This window comes from Oncorhynchus keta, chromosome 35 (genome assembly GCF_023373465.1).
Source record: "Oncorhynchus keta strain PuntledgeMale-10-30-2019 chromosome 35, Oket_V2, whole genome shotgun sequence".
Classification (NCBI taxonomy): Eukaryota; Metazoa; Chordata; class Actinopteri; order Salmoniformes; family Salmonidae; genus Oncorhynchus; species Oncorhynchus keta.
The window spans coordinates 63,245,601-63,260,600 of record NC_068455.1 but is presented as its reverse complement, the minus strand read 5'-3'; the positions used below and the strand labels follow the sequence as shown (position 1 = coordinate 63,260,600).

The 15,000-nt window shown below is 41.5% G+C and overlaps 3 protein-coding genes across 10 annotated transcripts in view; 1 reads left to right on the top strand and 2 right to left on the bottom strand.

Annotated features, from left to right (window-relative positions):
• Positions 1-15,000, bottom strand: part of LOC118369156 (chromodomain-helicase-DNA-binding protein 3-like) — a 367,421-nt gene that overhangs the window by 167,850 nt on the left and 184,571 nt on the right. The window lies entirely within an intron of this gene.
• On the bottom strand, positions 661-4,348 carry LOC127905956 (oocyte zinc finger protein XlCOF6-like). The gene is made up of 3 exons (XM_035753226.2): positions 3,268-4,348; positions 2,879-3,139; positions 661-2,522 (listed from the first exon to the last, which is right to left on the bottom strand). Exons 1-3 carry the CDS (start codon positions 3,442-3,444, stop codon positions 963-965), a joined length of 1,998 nt encoding a protein of 665 aa, XP_035609119.2. The 5' UTR covers positions 3,445-4,348; the 3' UTR covers positions 661-962.
• The window catches only part of LOC118368801 (neuralized-like protein 4), a 31,411-nt gene continuing 22,294 nt past the window's right edge, over positions 5,884-15,000 (top strand). For all 8 annotated transcript variants that reach the window (XM_035753224.2, XM_035753223.2, XM_035753222.2 and 5 more), the window contains exon 1: positions 5,884-6,074. In XM_035753224.2, coding sequence (XP_035609117.1) covers positions 5,910-6,074 — 165 coding nt within the window. In that variant the 5' untranslated portion in view covers positions 5,884-5,909. The remainder of the gene's footprint in view (positions 6,075-15,000) is intronic.

Genomic DNA, 15,000 nt, shown 5'->3' with positions numbered 1-15,000 from the left:
GTTCCACGCATTTCCCTTTCTCAGAGGTAAGTATATACCGCCACCTGTTGTGCACTACTAGATAGTGCAATGACCTTGCTAAAGGGTCTGTAAACGGTGCTTTCCTGGTGAAGTCACATGGTCATGTGAAAACTCCTGGTCCTAACCACAAGCTACAGGGGCCACAACTGGGGCCTGTTCAGAGAGATGTTGTGACAGAAAGTTACATTCAGAAACATGTTGTGTAGAACAGATATGATTGGTTGTCAGAATAAGGAATCGTGTCAGCTCTATTCATTCTATTTCTATAGGCAACTGTCAGAATGTTTCACATCATTGAATTACAGCCCTGCATGATCTCGATGACTTCGAAACATGGAGATGTGTTACTTCATGGAGGGTGTCAAGTCTGCTTACAGTATTACTGTGAAATAAACCTATTGAGGGCTTGAGTCATCATTGATTAGATACTGGGTGAAAGTCTCTTATTCATGTTTTGTGGTGACTATCATTATAGCCTTATATTTGACATGTTCAACATGTGATTTTTTTCAGATGTTCATCTATTCAACAATACTGACATCTGTATAAAAACAAATACTTAAAAACAAATGTGTGGTACTGCGCTCTATCATAGCCAAGTCTAAATGTTGTATATTAATTAACAAGTAAACATACATGTTTGTAGTGAAACAAGAACATTACAACTTTAATCACAATTCCAAAATAACAATGAATGACAAAGCATTGTCAGAATGAAAGTTACAGGTTGTGCCTTTAACCTGCATCCAACCAGAGGTGCAATTTAAGAGAGGGTTATAGATCCCCTGGTAAGGTTTTTATTACTGGCCAGGTCTGTAGACATAAAAAACAATCTATTCAAAAGAAATGTTATTGGTACTGTGCAAGGAAACATGCATGTTTGTAGTGAAAACATAACATTTTACAACTTATACAACATATACTTATACAACAATATGTCGTCAAACCAACGCTGCAGCCTCCTCTTGACAACCCTGAAACATATGGATTCTGAAATGGGTGAAATCCTTATATTTCCTGCCACATTTCCCACAGACGTGGGGTTTGGTGACAGAGTGATGATTTGCGATGTGGGTTTTAAGGTAGGACGCCAGAGCAAAGTTTTTACTGCAGCAATCACAGGTGAACGGCTTCTCTCCGGTGTGCAAGGCCGCATGGACTTGAAACGATTCGTGTTGATAGAAACCCTTGCCACATTCGTCACAGGTATAAGTTGGGTCTTCGGTGTGGGTGCGTTCGTGTCCCTTGAGCCCACGTTCACCTTTGAAGCCTTTCCCACAGTGGCTGCACATGAATGGCTTGCTGGTCAGGTGCGAGATTTCATGCCTTCTGAGGTAATGTGACCGGATAAAGGTCATTGGGCATTTGTCGCAAGCATATGGCTTGGAGTCCGTGTGTGTCTTCTTATGGGCATTAAGAGTATACTTGGTTTTGAAACACATCTGACACTGAGGGCACTGGAATGCTCTCTCTCCTGAATGAACACTTGTGTGAATTTTCAAATTTGTCTTTGTTGCGAAGCATTTCCCACATGTGGAACATTGGAATGGCTTCTCTCCCCTATGGACTGATGCTTGGTGTTGTTTGAGCTGAGAAGGAGTCTTGAAACCTTTCCCACACAATTCACAACGATGAGCTCCTCCCCCACTGTGAGTTAGCTGGTGATTCTTGAGGTATTTCAACTTAACAAAAGTTTTTGGACATTTGTCACACGCATATGAATCTGAATTTGAATTGTGCAACATTGTGTGTTCCTTGAAGCCCTTTTTACTTTTAAAACACTTCTGACACACGAGGCATCGGAACGGTTTCTCTGTTGAATGAACGCTTGCGTGAGTGTCCAAATAACTCTTTGTTGCAAAGCACTTCCCACATGTTGGACACTCAAGCGGCTTCTCTCTTCTGTGGACCACTGCTTGGTGTATTCTGAGCTTCCAAGCAGTCGGGAAACATTTCCCGCATAATTCACAACAATAAGGTCTCTCTCCTGTGTGAGTCTGTTGATGCAGTTTTAAATTACTTGAATTCTTAAAAATCTTACCGCAGTCCAGACAGTGGTGCTCTTTCCTGGTGGTGGTAGTCTGTTTTTTCTTTATGTTGGACCTTGGCTTTATGTTGTGAACATATTCGTCATTCGAGGTTTGTCCAGCTTTAGCATTCTCCTCCCATTGGTCATCAGCGTTTTCCTCACTTCCGTCTGATTCTGCCGCTGTGGGTTGCGCTTCTATTCTCTTCTTCTTCCTCCTGGGTCTGCTGGACACCACAGAGTCCCCACTGGGAGTTTGGGGGTCTGTACTTGGGGCCTGATCATCTGTAGGCCTGCTTGCTGCCTGTTTGTCTGTAATAGCCACCTGCTTGATAGACTCAATGAGTGAGGAGGAAGGTATTTTAGCTAGAGATGTAAATGACTGTTCCAACGCTATGGTTTTAGCTCTGATCGTGGTCTCCTTCTTGACATTTGTAGTGTTGTCAGCCTCACCACTGGGAGTTGGCACGTCAACCTGGGGGGAAAAAAGCATTGCAATTTTTGGAATTGTAACCTCAGTAGCAGAGCAGCGCCCAAGGGTACAACGGCAGTACCAGGATTTATTTAACTAGGCAAGGCAGTTAAGAAAAAAATTGTATTTTCAATGACAGCGGGTTAACTGCCTTGTTCAGGGGCAGAACAAAATATTTTTACCTTTACCTTGTCAGCTCAGGGATTTGATCGTGCAACCTTCTGGTTATTAATCCAATGCTCTAACCACTAGGCTACCTGCCACCCAGGATAATAATAGTACAATTCTCATTCTCACAGATAATGTCAACCCCATGGTCGGACTGCACAATTCTTGTAAACATGTAAAATATAACAAACCTGAAAATCCTCTGCAAACTCTGGTGATAATGGTGCTTCCGTACATTCCTCCTCTTCCTCTGTCTGTGAGGTTCTTTCCACTGTATTTTCAGGTACTTTCTTACCAACAGTCATCTCCAATAGCTTCATTTTCAGAGATTTCATCTCACTTTGACTCTGGCATATCTCTGAACGCAGTGCTTCAGTGCCTTTAGAGATCAACTGGTTGATTTTGGCGAGAGTCTGTTTCACGAACTTTTTCATCACACATGTCAACTCGACCTACAATAAGAGAACAGGCTACTTATTTGTCATTCAACAACAAGCTGTATCCAAGCTGGTTATATAAAACAAATTATTAACACGGAAGATAACATTTCGTATTTGTAGAAGTAAAGTCGGCCACTTACTTTTAGCAACTTGGATTTTCTTTCAATTTCCCCTGTCTCTCCTGCATCAATGTCTGTGCTGTATTGTGTTGAGGAGACCGACAACGCCATACATTTGCAAATTTCCTCTTCCAACGACATGATTAATTCATCCATAATAGAGACCAAATCATTGTGGAAAGGATCGGGCTGCCACATCTTGTATTTGGTAGTTAATTATTAACCGCTATGTTAAATTTTTAACAAAAAAACGGATGAAATTGAACACACAGATATGTCAACGACAGTACAGTAGATATATCCTTCTGCCAGCTTGACATGACAGAGAAAGGTGCGTTACTGCCACCTGCTGTACTGGATGTCAAAACTTAGTCCCTCATCCAACAGCCTCATGCGCCCTCTCGTGGTCCATCTTTATTTTTTGTAATTTAGCAGACGCCATTAACCAGAGCGATTTACAGGAGCAATTAGGGTTAAGTGCCTTGCTCAAGGATACTTAAAATTAAAAATGAAATAAAAAATTGATATTTTTTTCACCTAGTCAGCTCACAGCTCATTAAATAAAGGTGAAATAAAATAAATAAATCAATAAAATAGATTTGAACCAGCAACCTTTTGGTTACTGGCCAAACACTCTTAACTGCAAGGGTACCATCTTGTAACATCAGCCCTGCAAATTTTCCATCAAAACATTGAAGAAAATAGAGCAGTGGAGGTGTCATATAACACCTATCGGTCCAACAGGGAAATGGTTCCAATCATTTTTAAACCATTCATTTTTCCCATAGAGAATTTTAGAAACACTTAAAATAAGGGGTGTGTTTCGTGTAGGCTTACCCTCGGGTGATGTTTTGGTAACCATGTAATCTCTCTCGGACAAGGTGACTTTTATTAATATATTCTGTTCTATTTACTCTAGATTCTAAAATGTTAATTAGTATCGAAGTAGACATCATCCCTGCAAGCTCATGCACATCATCTCCAGCTGACACCTTTGCTAACAGGTATTGTGTCAATTGAAAACTTTCAAAAGACAGTTCACAGAATTGTCAATTTAATGAAATGTAGCCAATTTATTTATTACTACATGTAGCTAACATTAGATAGCTAATGCAGAGATGCTTACCTTTTGCCTCGTTTTGGCAGTCTCGTTCAGGTCATCATGGCTTTTGTAGTTCTTTATGATAGCCACATTAGCAGCTAATTAGCGTTTGATTTTTGAGGGTAAATACAAAAGTCACCATGTCCCAGAAAGATTTACATGGTTATCAAAACGTCACACCAGGGTAAGCCTACATGTAACACAGCCCTTGTTTAAGTGTTTCTAAAATCCCCTATTAGAATAATGATTAGATCTATTTCCTTGTTTGACCGCTATGTTTTTATAGGTAATATGATTCATACTGTGGTACTATATAATGGAATCTTTCAATGTAAAAAATATTTTCTTCATTAGCACAATTTTGGGCAAAATTGTTTCCATAAAATAATGTGATATTTCAATACACAGCAACGGATAATGTCCCATTCAGTGACCAAGGCATCTACCCCTGTCGAGTCATCATAATGACTTGGATTTGCAATATCCAGCTGACTCACACACTGCAATCATTGATTGCTCTCTATTTTAATATTTATGCATTATTAATTAAGAGTGTCATTGTAACATAATGCATGCCTTATATAGTGCTACCTGTCTGGATGCTGAATGAACCAGAAACTTATCTATGTTTGAAATTCCCAGTGGTGTAATGTACAGATCCGCCCCTTTCTTTCCAATTTTCGCTTAAGTAAAAATTATTTAAAGTACTTTAAAGTATTTTTTGGGTGGTATCTGTACTTTACTTTACTATTTATATTTTTGACAACTATTACTTTTACTTCACTACATCCCGAAAGAAAATTATGTACTTTTTATTCCATACATTTTCCCTGACAACCAAAAGTACTCGTTACATTTTGAATTCTTAGCAGGACAGAAAATGGGCCAATTCGCTTATCAAGAGAACATCCCTGGTCATCTCTACTGCCACTGTTCTGGCGGACTCACTAACACAAATGCTTTGTTTTTAAATTCTGTCTGAGTGTTAGAGTGAGACCCTGGCTATCCGTAAATAAATAAAATAAAATTGTGCCTTCTGGTTTAATATAAGGAGTATTTTTTTTTAATGATTTTTAAAAACTTTTGATACTTAAGTATATTTTAGCAACTACATTTAATTTGGATACTTAAGTATATTTAAAACAAAATACTTTTAGACCTTTACTCAAGTAGTATTTTACTGGGTGACTCACTTTTACTTGAGTCATTTTCTATTAAGGTATCTTTACTTTTACTCAAGTATGTTACATTTTTGTACTTTTTTCACCCATGGAAATTCCTAGTTTCAAAGCGTTTATATTAAGTTGTGGTTTATGGTAGAAGTATGCATATAAATCAAGGCCCATTCTCGGAAATCAGTGACAATTGTTCTGTTGATTGATTGGATTGATTCTGGAGAGAAAGCGCGCTACCACACTTGCATATAGCAATTTTGCTCGCTTGACCTTATGCAGTTCACCTTTAAAAAAGTGGGCGTGTATTTCGAATTGCTCGCAAAAGAAAAACTGAGCTTTATATTGTCGCAAACCCGTGTGTCGCGAAGCAAGCCGCCCGTGTGAAGATGGCGGCTGAGCTGCACCCGTGTAGCGGAAAGCTAATCGGACTGTCGAATTCGAACCGAACCGCTCAGCGGAACCAACCAGTCCAGGAGTTTAACCACGGTTTGGTTCTAAGCAGAGAGCCGTTGAAAGACCGTGATGTATTCACCGTCCGTATTGACAAGAAGGTAAATAGAACTGTCACTTTCGGAAGGGGGAGAGTGCAGCTAACGCGTTAGTGCCAGTGGGGATGGGGTCTCTTGTCCGCAGTGGTGCTTGGGCGTGCGCTGTATGACAATCAAGCAGTACGGGATTTACAGCTATAATTTTAGTTATATCCTGTCCAAAATGCACTAACATGTTTTTTAGTGTTCTATTGACAACTGAAAGTGTTTACCATAATTGGCGAGTTAGCATGGGGTGGAGTTTGTGGTCCCGTTAATGTTTTTGAAGGTGGCTAGCTACGTTATGCTTGTTAGCCATCTAAACTAGCTATCTTTGCTACCGATTGCCAGTCTAGCTCTACAGTAGTTATCTAAGTTCTAGCTAACGTTAGCCGTACTAGCGAGCTTTTTTTTGTGTGTTGATCGAACCAGTAGGTGCATCGCTGTCAACACGATAGGTTAACGTCGGCTAGTTTTCAACGGCTTGCTACTAGCTAACTAGTTAGTTAGACTAGTTAAGTCAATTGCCTATTATTACCACGACCAACATTGAGCCAGGTAGGTTCAGTTGAATAGAAAACTTAGCTCGTTTAACGTTAGTCATGAGTTTGCTTGGATGACATGCAAGGTATAGCTAACGTTAGCTAGGTAGATCATTTTTGACAGCATCACTCCAACTAGCTAACCTAGCCACAGTCACTTGGTTGACAGCAGCATTCTAGTTGGTGACATGTCCAGCTAGTACTAGCTAGTAGTCAGAGGACGTCTACCTAATGACATCTAGACGAGAGAAGCGTACTGGTTGATTCAAGTTAGGGGCTACCTGGTAGATAGGTTATGTCACTACTGTGGTCTTGACAATAGATGCAAACAGTAGAACCCCATTTAATATATTGTTGGTAGTTTTGTTAAGCGAAAGACTGTGGGTAAAGGGCAAAGCAGATCTTAGTATTATCCTAGTTGGTGCATTGTCATCTCGAGGTAAAAGTTGCAATCACCCCTAACCACAGGTCTTTGGTCAGATAATTTACAAATGTTGACAAAAACAACTGACCGGTCTGTCAGTGGCTAGGGGAAAACGTCTCCCTATTCTGCACAGGCTTATTTCTGAAAAACATAGCTGTAGTTTCTATGTGATGCACATTGTTTTGAGCCCTAATCTATCATCATGTAGTCTTAGGCTAATGGTTAGTTACTGTTATAGGTCTACCTGTCTGTGCAGCATTTAGACTCCTTATCTCCATGCCGACCGCAGCAACTAGTTTGCCTGTTATCCAATTATAATGTCAGATAGCCGGCCTGTTGCCATGATTACTGGTCTGCTGGCCTGATGGTTTGTCAACAACATAGCAGCAGTCATTGTCCCTCTCAAACCTGTGTGGGTTGTTGACAGAGGGCATTAGTACTGTTTCCTCCAATGCCTTGGTGTCAACTGGGGTGGAACACAGCTCAGTGAACACAAAGAGGGCAACAGAACATATGTTATCTTTAATCAGCAAGAAATAATCCATCAAATAAAAAAAGAGATGCTTACTGTGGCAGTTTTGCACAGATAGATCCATACAGCTATGGAGCTTCCATCCGACGAAAGTACACTCCTGCCACACTTCCCGAGTTACGCTTACCTTCAGAGCCTGCTAGATGGCTATTTAGTGCAGGTGGTTGCCTCTTGTTTTTCGTGAAGAAGCATTGTAACATGGAGAAATGGCCGTGTGAGGACACTAACCCTATTAAGGTGTGTAATCCCTATCAATTTAACCTTTTGTTCTTTGAAAATTATTTCTCGCTGATATGAAAGATACGGTCCTAATGCTTCCAATACCGTACCACAAGCTAATGTTCAGATTGAGTGTCGGGGCTCTTAACAAAACACCCCTGTGCAGAATACATTTTACGGCAAGCAATGCAGGTGTAGAAGCACGGTGGCTCGGAAAACTACCTAGAAAGGCTGAAACCTAGAGGAACTAGGCCATGACGGGTGGCCAGTGCTCTTCTGGCTGTGTCGGGTGGAGATTATAACAGAACATGGCCTAGATGTTCAAATGTTCATAAATGACCAGCATGGTGAAATAATAATAATAATAATAATAACAGTAGTTGTCGAGGGTGCAGCAAGTCAGCCCCTCAGGTGTAAATGTCAGTTGGCTTTTCATAGCTGATCATTAAGAGTATCTCTACCACTCCTGCTGTCTCTAGAGAGTTGAAAACAGCATGTCTGGGACAGGTAGCACGTCCGGTGAACAGGTCAGGATTCCATAGCCCCAGGAAGAACAGTTAAAACTGGAGCAGCAGCACGGCCAGGTGGACTGGGGACAGCAAGGAGTCATCATGCCAGGTAGTCCTGAGGCGTGGTCCTCCGAGAAAGAAAGATAAAGAGAGAATTAGAGAGGGCATACTTAAATTCACACAGGATAAGACAGGAGAAGTACTCTAGATATAACAAACTGACCCTAGCCCCCCCGACACAAACTACTGCAGCATATATACTGGAGGCTGAGACAGGAGGGGTCGGGAGACACTGTGTCCCCATCCGATGATACCCCCGGACAGGACCAAACAGGAAGGATATAACCCCACCCACTTTGCCAAAGCACAGCCCCCACACCACTAGAGGGATATCTTCAACCACCAACTTAGGACCAACCAACGAGTATAGCCCACAAAGATCTAGAGGCAGAGAATCCCAGTGGAAAGAGGGGAACCGGACAGGCAGAGACAGCAAGGGCGGTTCGTTGCTCCAGAGCCTTTCCGTTCACCTTCACACTCCTGGGTCAGACTACACTCAATCATATGACCCACTGAAGAGATGAGTCTTCAATAAGGACTTAAAGGTTGAGACAGAGTTTGCGTCTCTCACATGGGTAGGCAGACCATTCCATAAAAGTTGAGCTCTATAGGAGAAAGCCCTGCCTCCAGCTGTTTGCTTAGACATTCTAGGGACAGTTAGGAGGCCTGCATATGGTGACCGTACGTGTAGGTATGTACGGCAGGACCAAATCAGAGAGATTGGTAGGAGCAAGCCCATGTAATGCTTTGTAGGTTAGCAGTAAAACCTTGAAATCAGCCCTTGTCTTGACAGGAAGCCACTGTAGGGAGGCTAGCACTGGAGTAATATGATCACATTTCTTGATTCTAGCAGCCGTATTTAGCACTAACTGAAGTTTATTTAGTGCTTTATCCGGGTAGCCTGAAAGTAGAGTATTGCAGTAGTCTAACCTAGAAGTAACAAAAGCATGGATTTATTTTACTGCATAATTTTTGGACAAAGTTTCTGATTTTTGCGATGTTGCGTAGATGGAAAAAAAGCTGTCCTTGAAACAGTCTTGATATGTTTGTCAAAAGAGAGATCAGGGTCCAGAGTAACGCAGAGGTCCTTCACAGTGTTATTTGCGACGACTGTACAACCATCAAGATTAATTGTCAGATTCAATAGAAGATCTCTTTGTTTCTTGGGACCTAGAACAAGCATCTCTGTTTTGGCGAGTTTAAAAGTAGAAAGTTTGCAGCCATCCACTTCCTTATTTCTGAAACACAGACCTCTAGCGAGGGCATTTTTGGGGCTTCACCATGTTTCATTGAAATGTACATAGCAGTGAAAGTTAGCAGTGCATAGCAGTGAAAGATGGCATCCCCAAGAGGTAAAATATATAGTGAAAACAATAGTGGACCTAAAACGGAACCTTGAGGAACATTGAAATTTACAGTTGATTTGTCAGAGGACAAACCATTCAGAGACAAACTAATATCTTTCCGACAGATAAGATCTAAACCAGGCCAGAACTTGTCCGTGTAGACCAATTTGGGTTTCCAATCTCTCCAAAAGAATGTGGTGATCGATTAGTATCAAAAGCAGCACTAAGGTCTAGGAGCACGAGGACAGGTGCAGAGCCTCGGTCTGACGCCATTAAAAGGTCATTTACCACCTTCACAAGTGCAGTCTCAGTGCTATGATGGGGTCTAAAACCAGCCTGAAGCATTTCGTATACCTTGTTTGTCTTCAGGAAGGCAGTGAGTTGCTGTGCAACTGTCTTTTCTAAAAATGTTGAGAGAAATGGAAGATTTGATATAGGCTGATAGTTTTTTATATTTTCTGGGTCAAGGTTTGCCTTTTTCAAGAGGCTTTATTACTACCACTTTTAGTGAGTTTGGTACACATCCGGTGGATAGAGAGCCGTTTATTATGTTCAACATAGGAGGGCCAAGCACAGGAAGCAGCTCTTTCAGTAGTTTAGTTGGAATAGGGTCCAGTATGCAGCTTGAAGGTTTAGAGGCCATGATTATTTTCATTTTGTCAAGAGATATAGTACTAAAACACTTGAGTGTCTCTCTTGATCCTAGGTCCTGGCAGAGTAGTGCAGACTCAGAACAACTGAGCTTTGAAGGAATACGCAGATTTAAAGAGGAGTCCGTAATTTGCTTTCTAATAATCATGATCTTCTCCTCAAAGAAGTTCATGAATTTATCACGGCTGAAGTGAAAGCCATCCTCACTTGGGGAATGCTGCTTTTTAGTTAGCTTTGTGACAGTATCAAAAATAAATGTAGGATTGTTCTTATTTTCGTCATTTGAGTTGGAGAAATAGGATGATCGAGCAGCAGTGAGGGCTCTTCGATACTGCACGGTACTGTCTTTCCAAGCTAGTTGGAAGACTTCCAGTTTGGTGTGGCGCCATTTCCGTTCCAATTTTCTGGAAGCTTGCTTCAGAGCTCGGGTATTTTCTGTGTACCAGGGAGCTAGTTTCTTATGAGAAATGTTTTTAGGGGTGCAACTGCATCTAGGGTATTGCACAAGGTTAAATTGAGTTCTTCAGTTAGGTGGTTAACTGATTTTTGTCCTCTGACGTCCTTGGGTAGGCAGAGGGAGTCTTGAAGGGCATCAAGGAATCTTTGTGTTGTCTGTGAATTTATAGCACGACTTTTGATGCTCCTTGGTTGGGGTCTGAGCAGATTATTTGTTGCAATAAAATGGTGGTCTGATAGTCCAGGATTATGAGGAAAAACATAAAGATCCACAACATTTATTCCATTTAATCAAATGACTGTTATGTGTAATGGAACAGATCACTAGCTAGCTACATTGATACCGAACTCGCACATGAAAAGCATGACGGATAACATTAACCGATTAGGCCTTACCCGATATGTCTTCACTGACTATAGTTTCATGTGCAGTATCATATGTATCGAAGCTATAATGGATCCATATCTATAATTGCATGAGGGATATCAATATCTGTGTTAATGCAACAAACATGGCATTGTTGCTACAGTAATGCTTGTAGTGAATTCACATTGATTGAGCTTGCTCTTGTGTTCTGTCCAAATGCACCAAAACCAAGCTGGTAGATTCATATATGCAATGCATTTTCACGCTTCATATCCAAATCATCTACAGTACCAGTCAAAAGTTTGGACACACCTACTCATTCAAGGGTTTTTCTTTATTTTTTTATTATTTTCTACATTGTAGAATAATAGTGAAGACATCAACTATGAAATAACACACAGGGAATCATGTAGGAGTCAAAAAAGTGTTAAACAAATCTAAATATATTTGAGATTCTTCAAAGTAGCAACTCTTTGCCTTGATGACTGCTTTGCACACTCTTGGCATTCTCTCAACCAGCTTCACCTGGAATGCCTTTCCAGCAGTCTTGAAGGAGTTCCCACATATGCTGAGCACTTGTTGGCAGCTTTTCCTTCACATCTCAATTGGGTTGAGGTTGGGTGATTGTGGAGGCCAGGTCATCTGATGCAACACTCCATCACTCTCCTTCTTAGTCAAATAGCCTGGAGGTGTGTTGTCCTGTTGAAAAACAAATGATAGTCCCACTAAGAGCAAACCAGTGCTGTAATATCTAACAATTTCACAACAATACACACATCTAAATAATGGAATTAAGAATGTAGAAATATATGGACAAACAATGTCAGAGCAGCATAGAATAAGACACAGTAGAATAGAATCACACCACCTCCTCCATGCTTCACGGTGGGAACCACATATGCGGAGATCATCCGTTCACCTACTTTGCATCTTAAAGACACGGCGGTTGCAACCAAAAATCTAAAAAAATCACTAGACCAAAGGACAGATTTCCACCGGTCTAATGTCCATTGCTTGTGTTTCTTGGCCCAAGCAAGTCTTTTCTTCTTATTGGTGCTCTTTAAAAACTTTTTTTTTTTTTACACATTTGAATTGTATGTTTAATGTTTCCTCAAATGACATATTTGAGTGTGCAGTTCCACTCTGTGCATTCAATGAATAAAATTGTGATCAATCACACTTTTCAAGGGCTCCCAAGGACAGAACAAGATCACAGATTACTGCACCTGTACATAGCCCACCTATAATTTAGCCCAAACAACTACCTCTTTCCCAACTGTATTTAATTGATATATTTATTTTTCTCCTTTGCACCCCATTATTTTTATTTCTACTTTGCACATTCTTCCATTGCAAAACTACCATTCCAGTGTTTTACTTGCTATATTGTATTTACTTTGCCACCATGGCCTTTTTTGCCTTTACCTCCTCACCTCATTTGCTCACATTGTATATAGACTTGTTTATACTGTATTATTGACTGTATGTTTGTTTTACTCCATGTGTAACTCTGTCGTTGTATCTGTCGAAATGCTTTGCTTTATCTTGGCCAGGTTGCAATTGTAAATGAGAACTTGTTCTCAACTTGCCTACCTGGTTAAATAAAGGTGAAATAAAATCTTTAAAAAGAATCGTTTTTGGCGCTGTTGTTGGCTTTGGCCTATAGTCAAGTTCATTTACAATTGCGAGCTGGCCAAGATGAAGCAAAGCAGTTCGACACATACAACAACACAGAGTTACCCATGGAGTAAAACAAACATACAGTGAATAATACAGTAGAAAAGTCTATATACAATATGAGCAAATTAGGTGAGATAAGGGAGGTAAAGGCAAAAAAGGCCATGGTGACGAAGTAAATACAATATATCAAGTAAAACACTGGAATGGTAGATTTGCAGGGGAAGAATGTGCAAAGTAGAGAGAAATAATGGGGTGCAAAATAAATAAATACAGTAGGGGAAGAGGTAGCTGTTTGGGATAAATTATAGATGGGCTATGTACAGGTGCAGTAATCTGAGCTGCTCTGACAGCTGGCGCTTAAAGCTAGTGAGGGAGAAGTATTTCAGTGATTTTTGTAGTTCGTTCTAGTCATTGGCAGCAGAGAACTGGAAGGAGAGGCGGCCGAAGGAAGAATTTGGTTTTGGGGGTGACCAGAGAGAGATACCTGCTGGGGCGTGTGCTACAGGTGTGTGCTGCTACGGTGACCGATGAGCTAAGGGGGGACTTTACCTAGCAGGGTCTTGTAGATGACCTGGAGCCAGTGGGTTTGGCGACGAGTATGAAGCAAGGGCCAGCCAACGAGAGTGTACAGGTCGTAGTGGTTGGTAGTATATGGGGCTTTGGTGACAAAACGGATCGCACTGTGATAGACTGCATCCAATTTATTGAGTAGGGTATTGGAGGCTATTTTGTAAATGACATCGCTGAAGTCAAGGATCGGTAGGATGGTTAGTTTTACAAGGGTATGTTTGGCAGCATGAGTGAAGGATGTTTTGTTGCGAAATAGGAAGCCAATTCTAGATTTAACTTTGGATTGGAGATGTTTGATTTGAGTCTGGAAGGAGAGTTTACAGTCTAACCAGACACCTAGTTATTTGTAGTTGTCCACATATTCCAAGTCAGAACCGTCCAGAGTAGTGATGTTGGACGGGCGGGCAGGTGCAGGCGGCGATCGGTTGAAGAGCATGCGTTTAGTTTTACTTGTATTTAAGAGCAATTTGAGGCCATGGAAGGAGAGTTGTATGGTATTGAAGCTTGCCTGGAGGGCTGTTAACAGTGTCCAAAGAAGGGCCAGAAGTATACTGAATGGTGTCATCTGCGTAGAGGTGGATCAGAGACTCGCCAGCAGCAAGAGCGACATCATTGATGTACACAGAGAAGAGAGTTGGTCCAAGAATTGAACCCTGTGGCACCTCCATAGACTGCCAGAGGCCCGGACAACAGGCCCTCCGATTTGACACAATGAACTCTATCAGAGAAGTAGTTGGTGAACAAGGCGAGGCAATCATTTGAGAAACCAAGGCTATCGAGTCTGCCGATGAGGATGTGGTGATTTGACAGTCGAAAGCCTTAGCCAGGTCAATGAATACGGCTACACAGTATTGTTTCCTATCGATGGCGGTTAAGATATCGTTTAGGACCTTGAGCATGGCTGAGGTGCACCTATGACCAGCTCTGAAACCAGATTGCATAGCGGAAAGGTGCGGTGGGAATCGAAATGGTCGGTATTCTGTTTGTTGACTTGGCTTTCGAAGACCTTAGAAAGGCAGGGTAGAATAGATAGGTCTGCAGCAGTTTGGGTCAAGAGTGTCCCCCCTTTGAAGAGGGGGATGACCGCAGCTGCTTTCCAATCTTTGGGAATCTCAGATGACACGAGAGGTTGAACAGGCTAGTAATAGGGGTTGCAACCATTTTGGTAGATAATTTTAGAAAGAAAGGGTCCAGATTGTCCAGCCCGGCTGATTTGTAGGGGTCCAGATGTTGCAGCTCTTTCAGAACATCAGCTGACTGGATTTGGGAGAAGGAGAAATGGGGAAGGCTTGTGCGAGTTGCTGTGGGGGGGTGCAGTGCTGTTGACCAGGGTAGGGGTAGCCAGGTGGAAAGCATGGCCAGCCGTAGAAAAATGGTTATTGAAATTCTCAATTATAGTGGTTTTATCGGTGGTGACAGTGTTTCCTAGCCTCGGTGCAGTGGGCAGCTGGAAGGAGGTGTTCTTATTCTCCATGGACTTTAGTGTCCCAGAACTTTTTGGAGTTTGTGTTGCAGGAAGCAAATTTCTGCTTGAAAAAGCTACAATGACATGACAAGAAGCTGCCATGTGGGGAATCGTAGGTGGCTCGTTTCA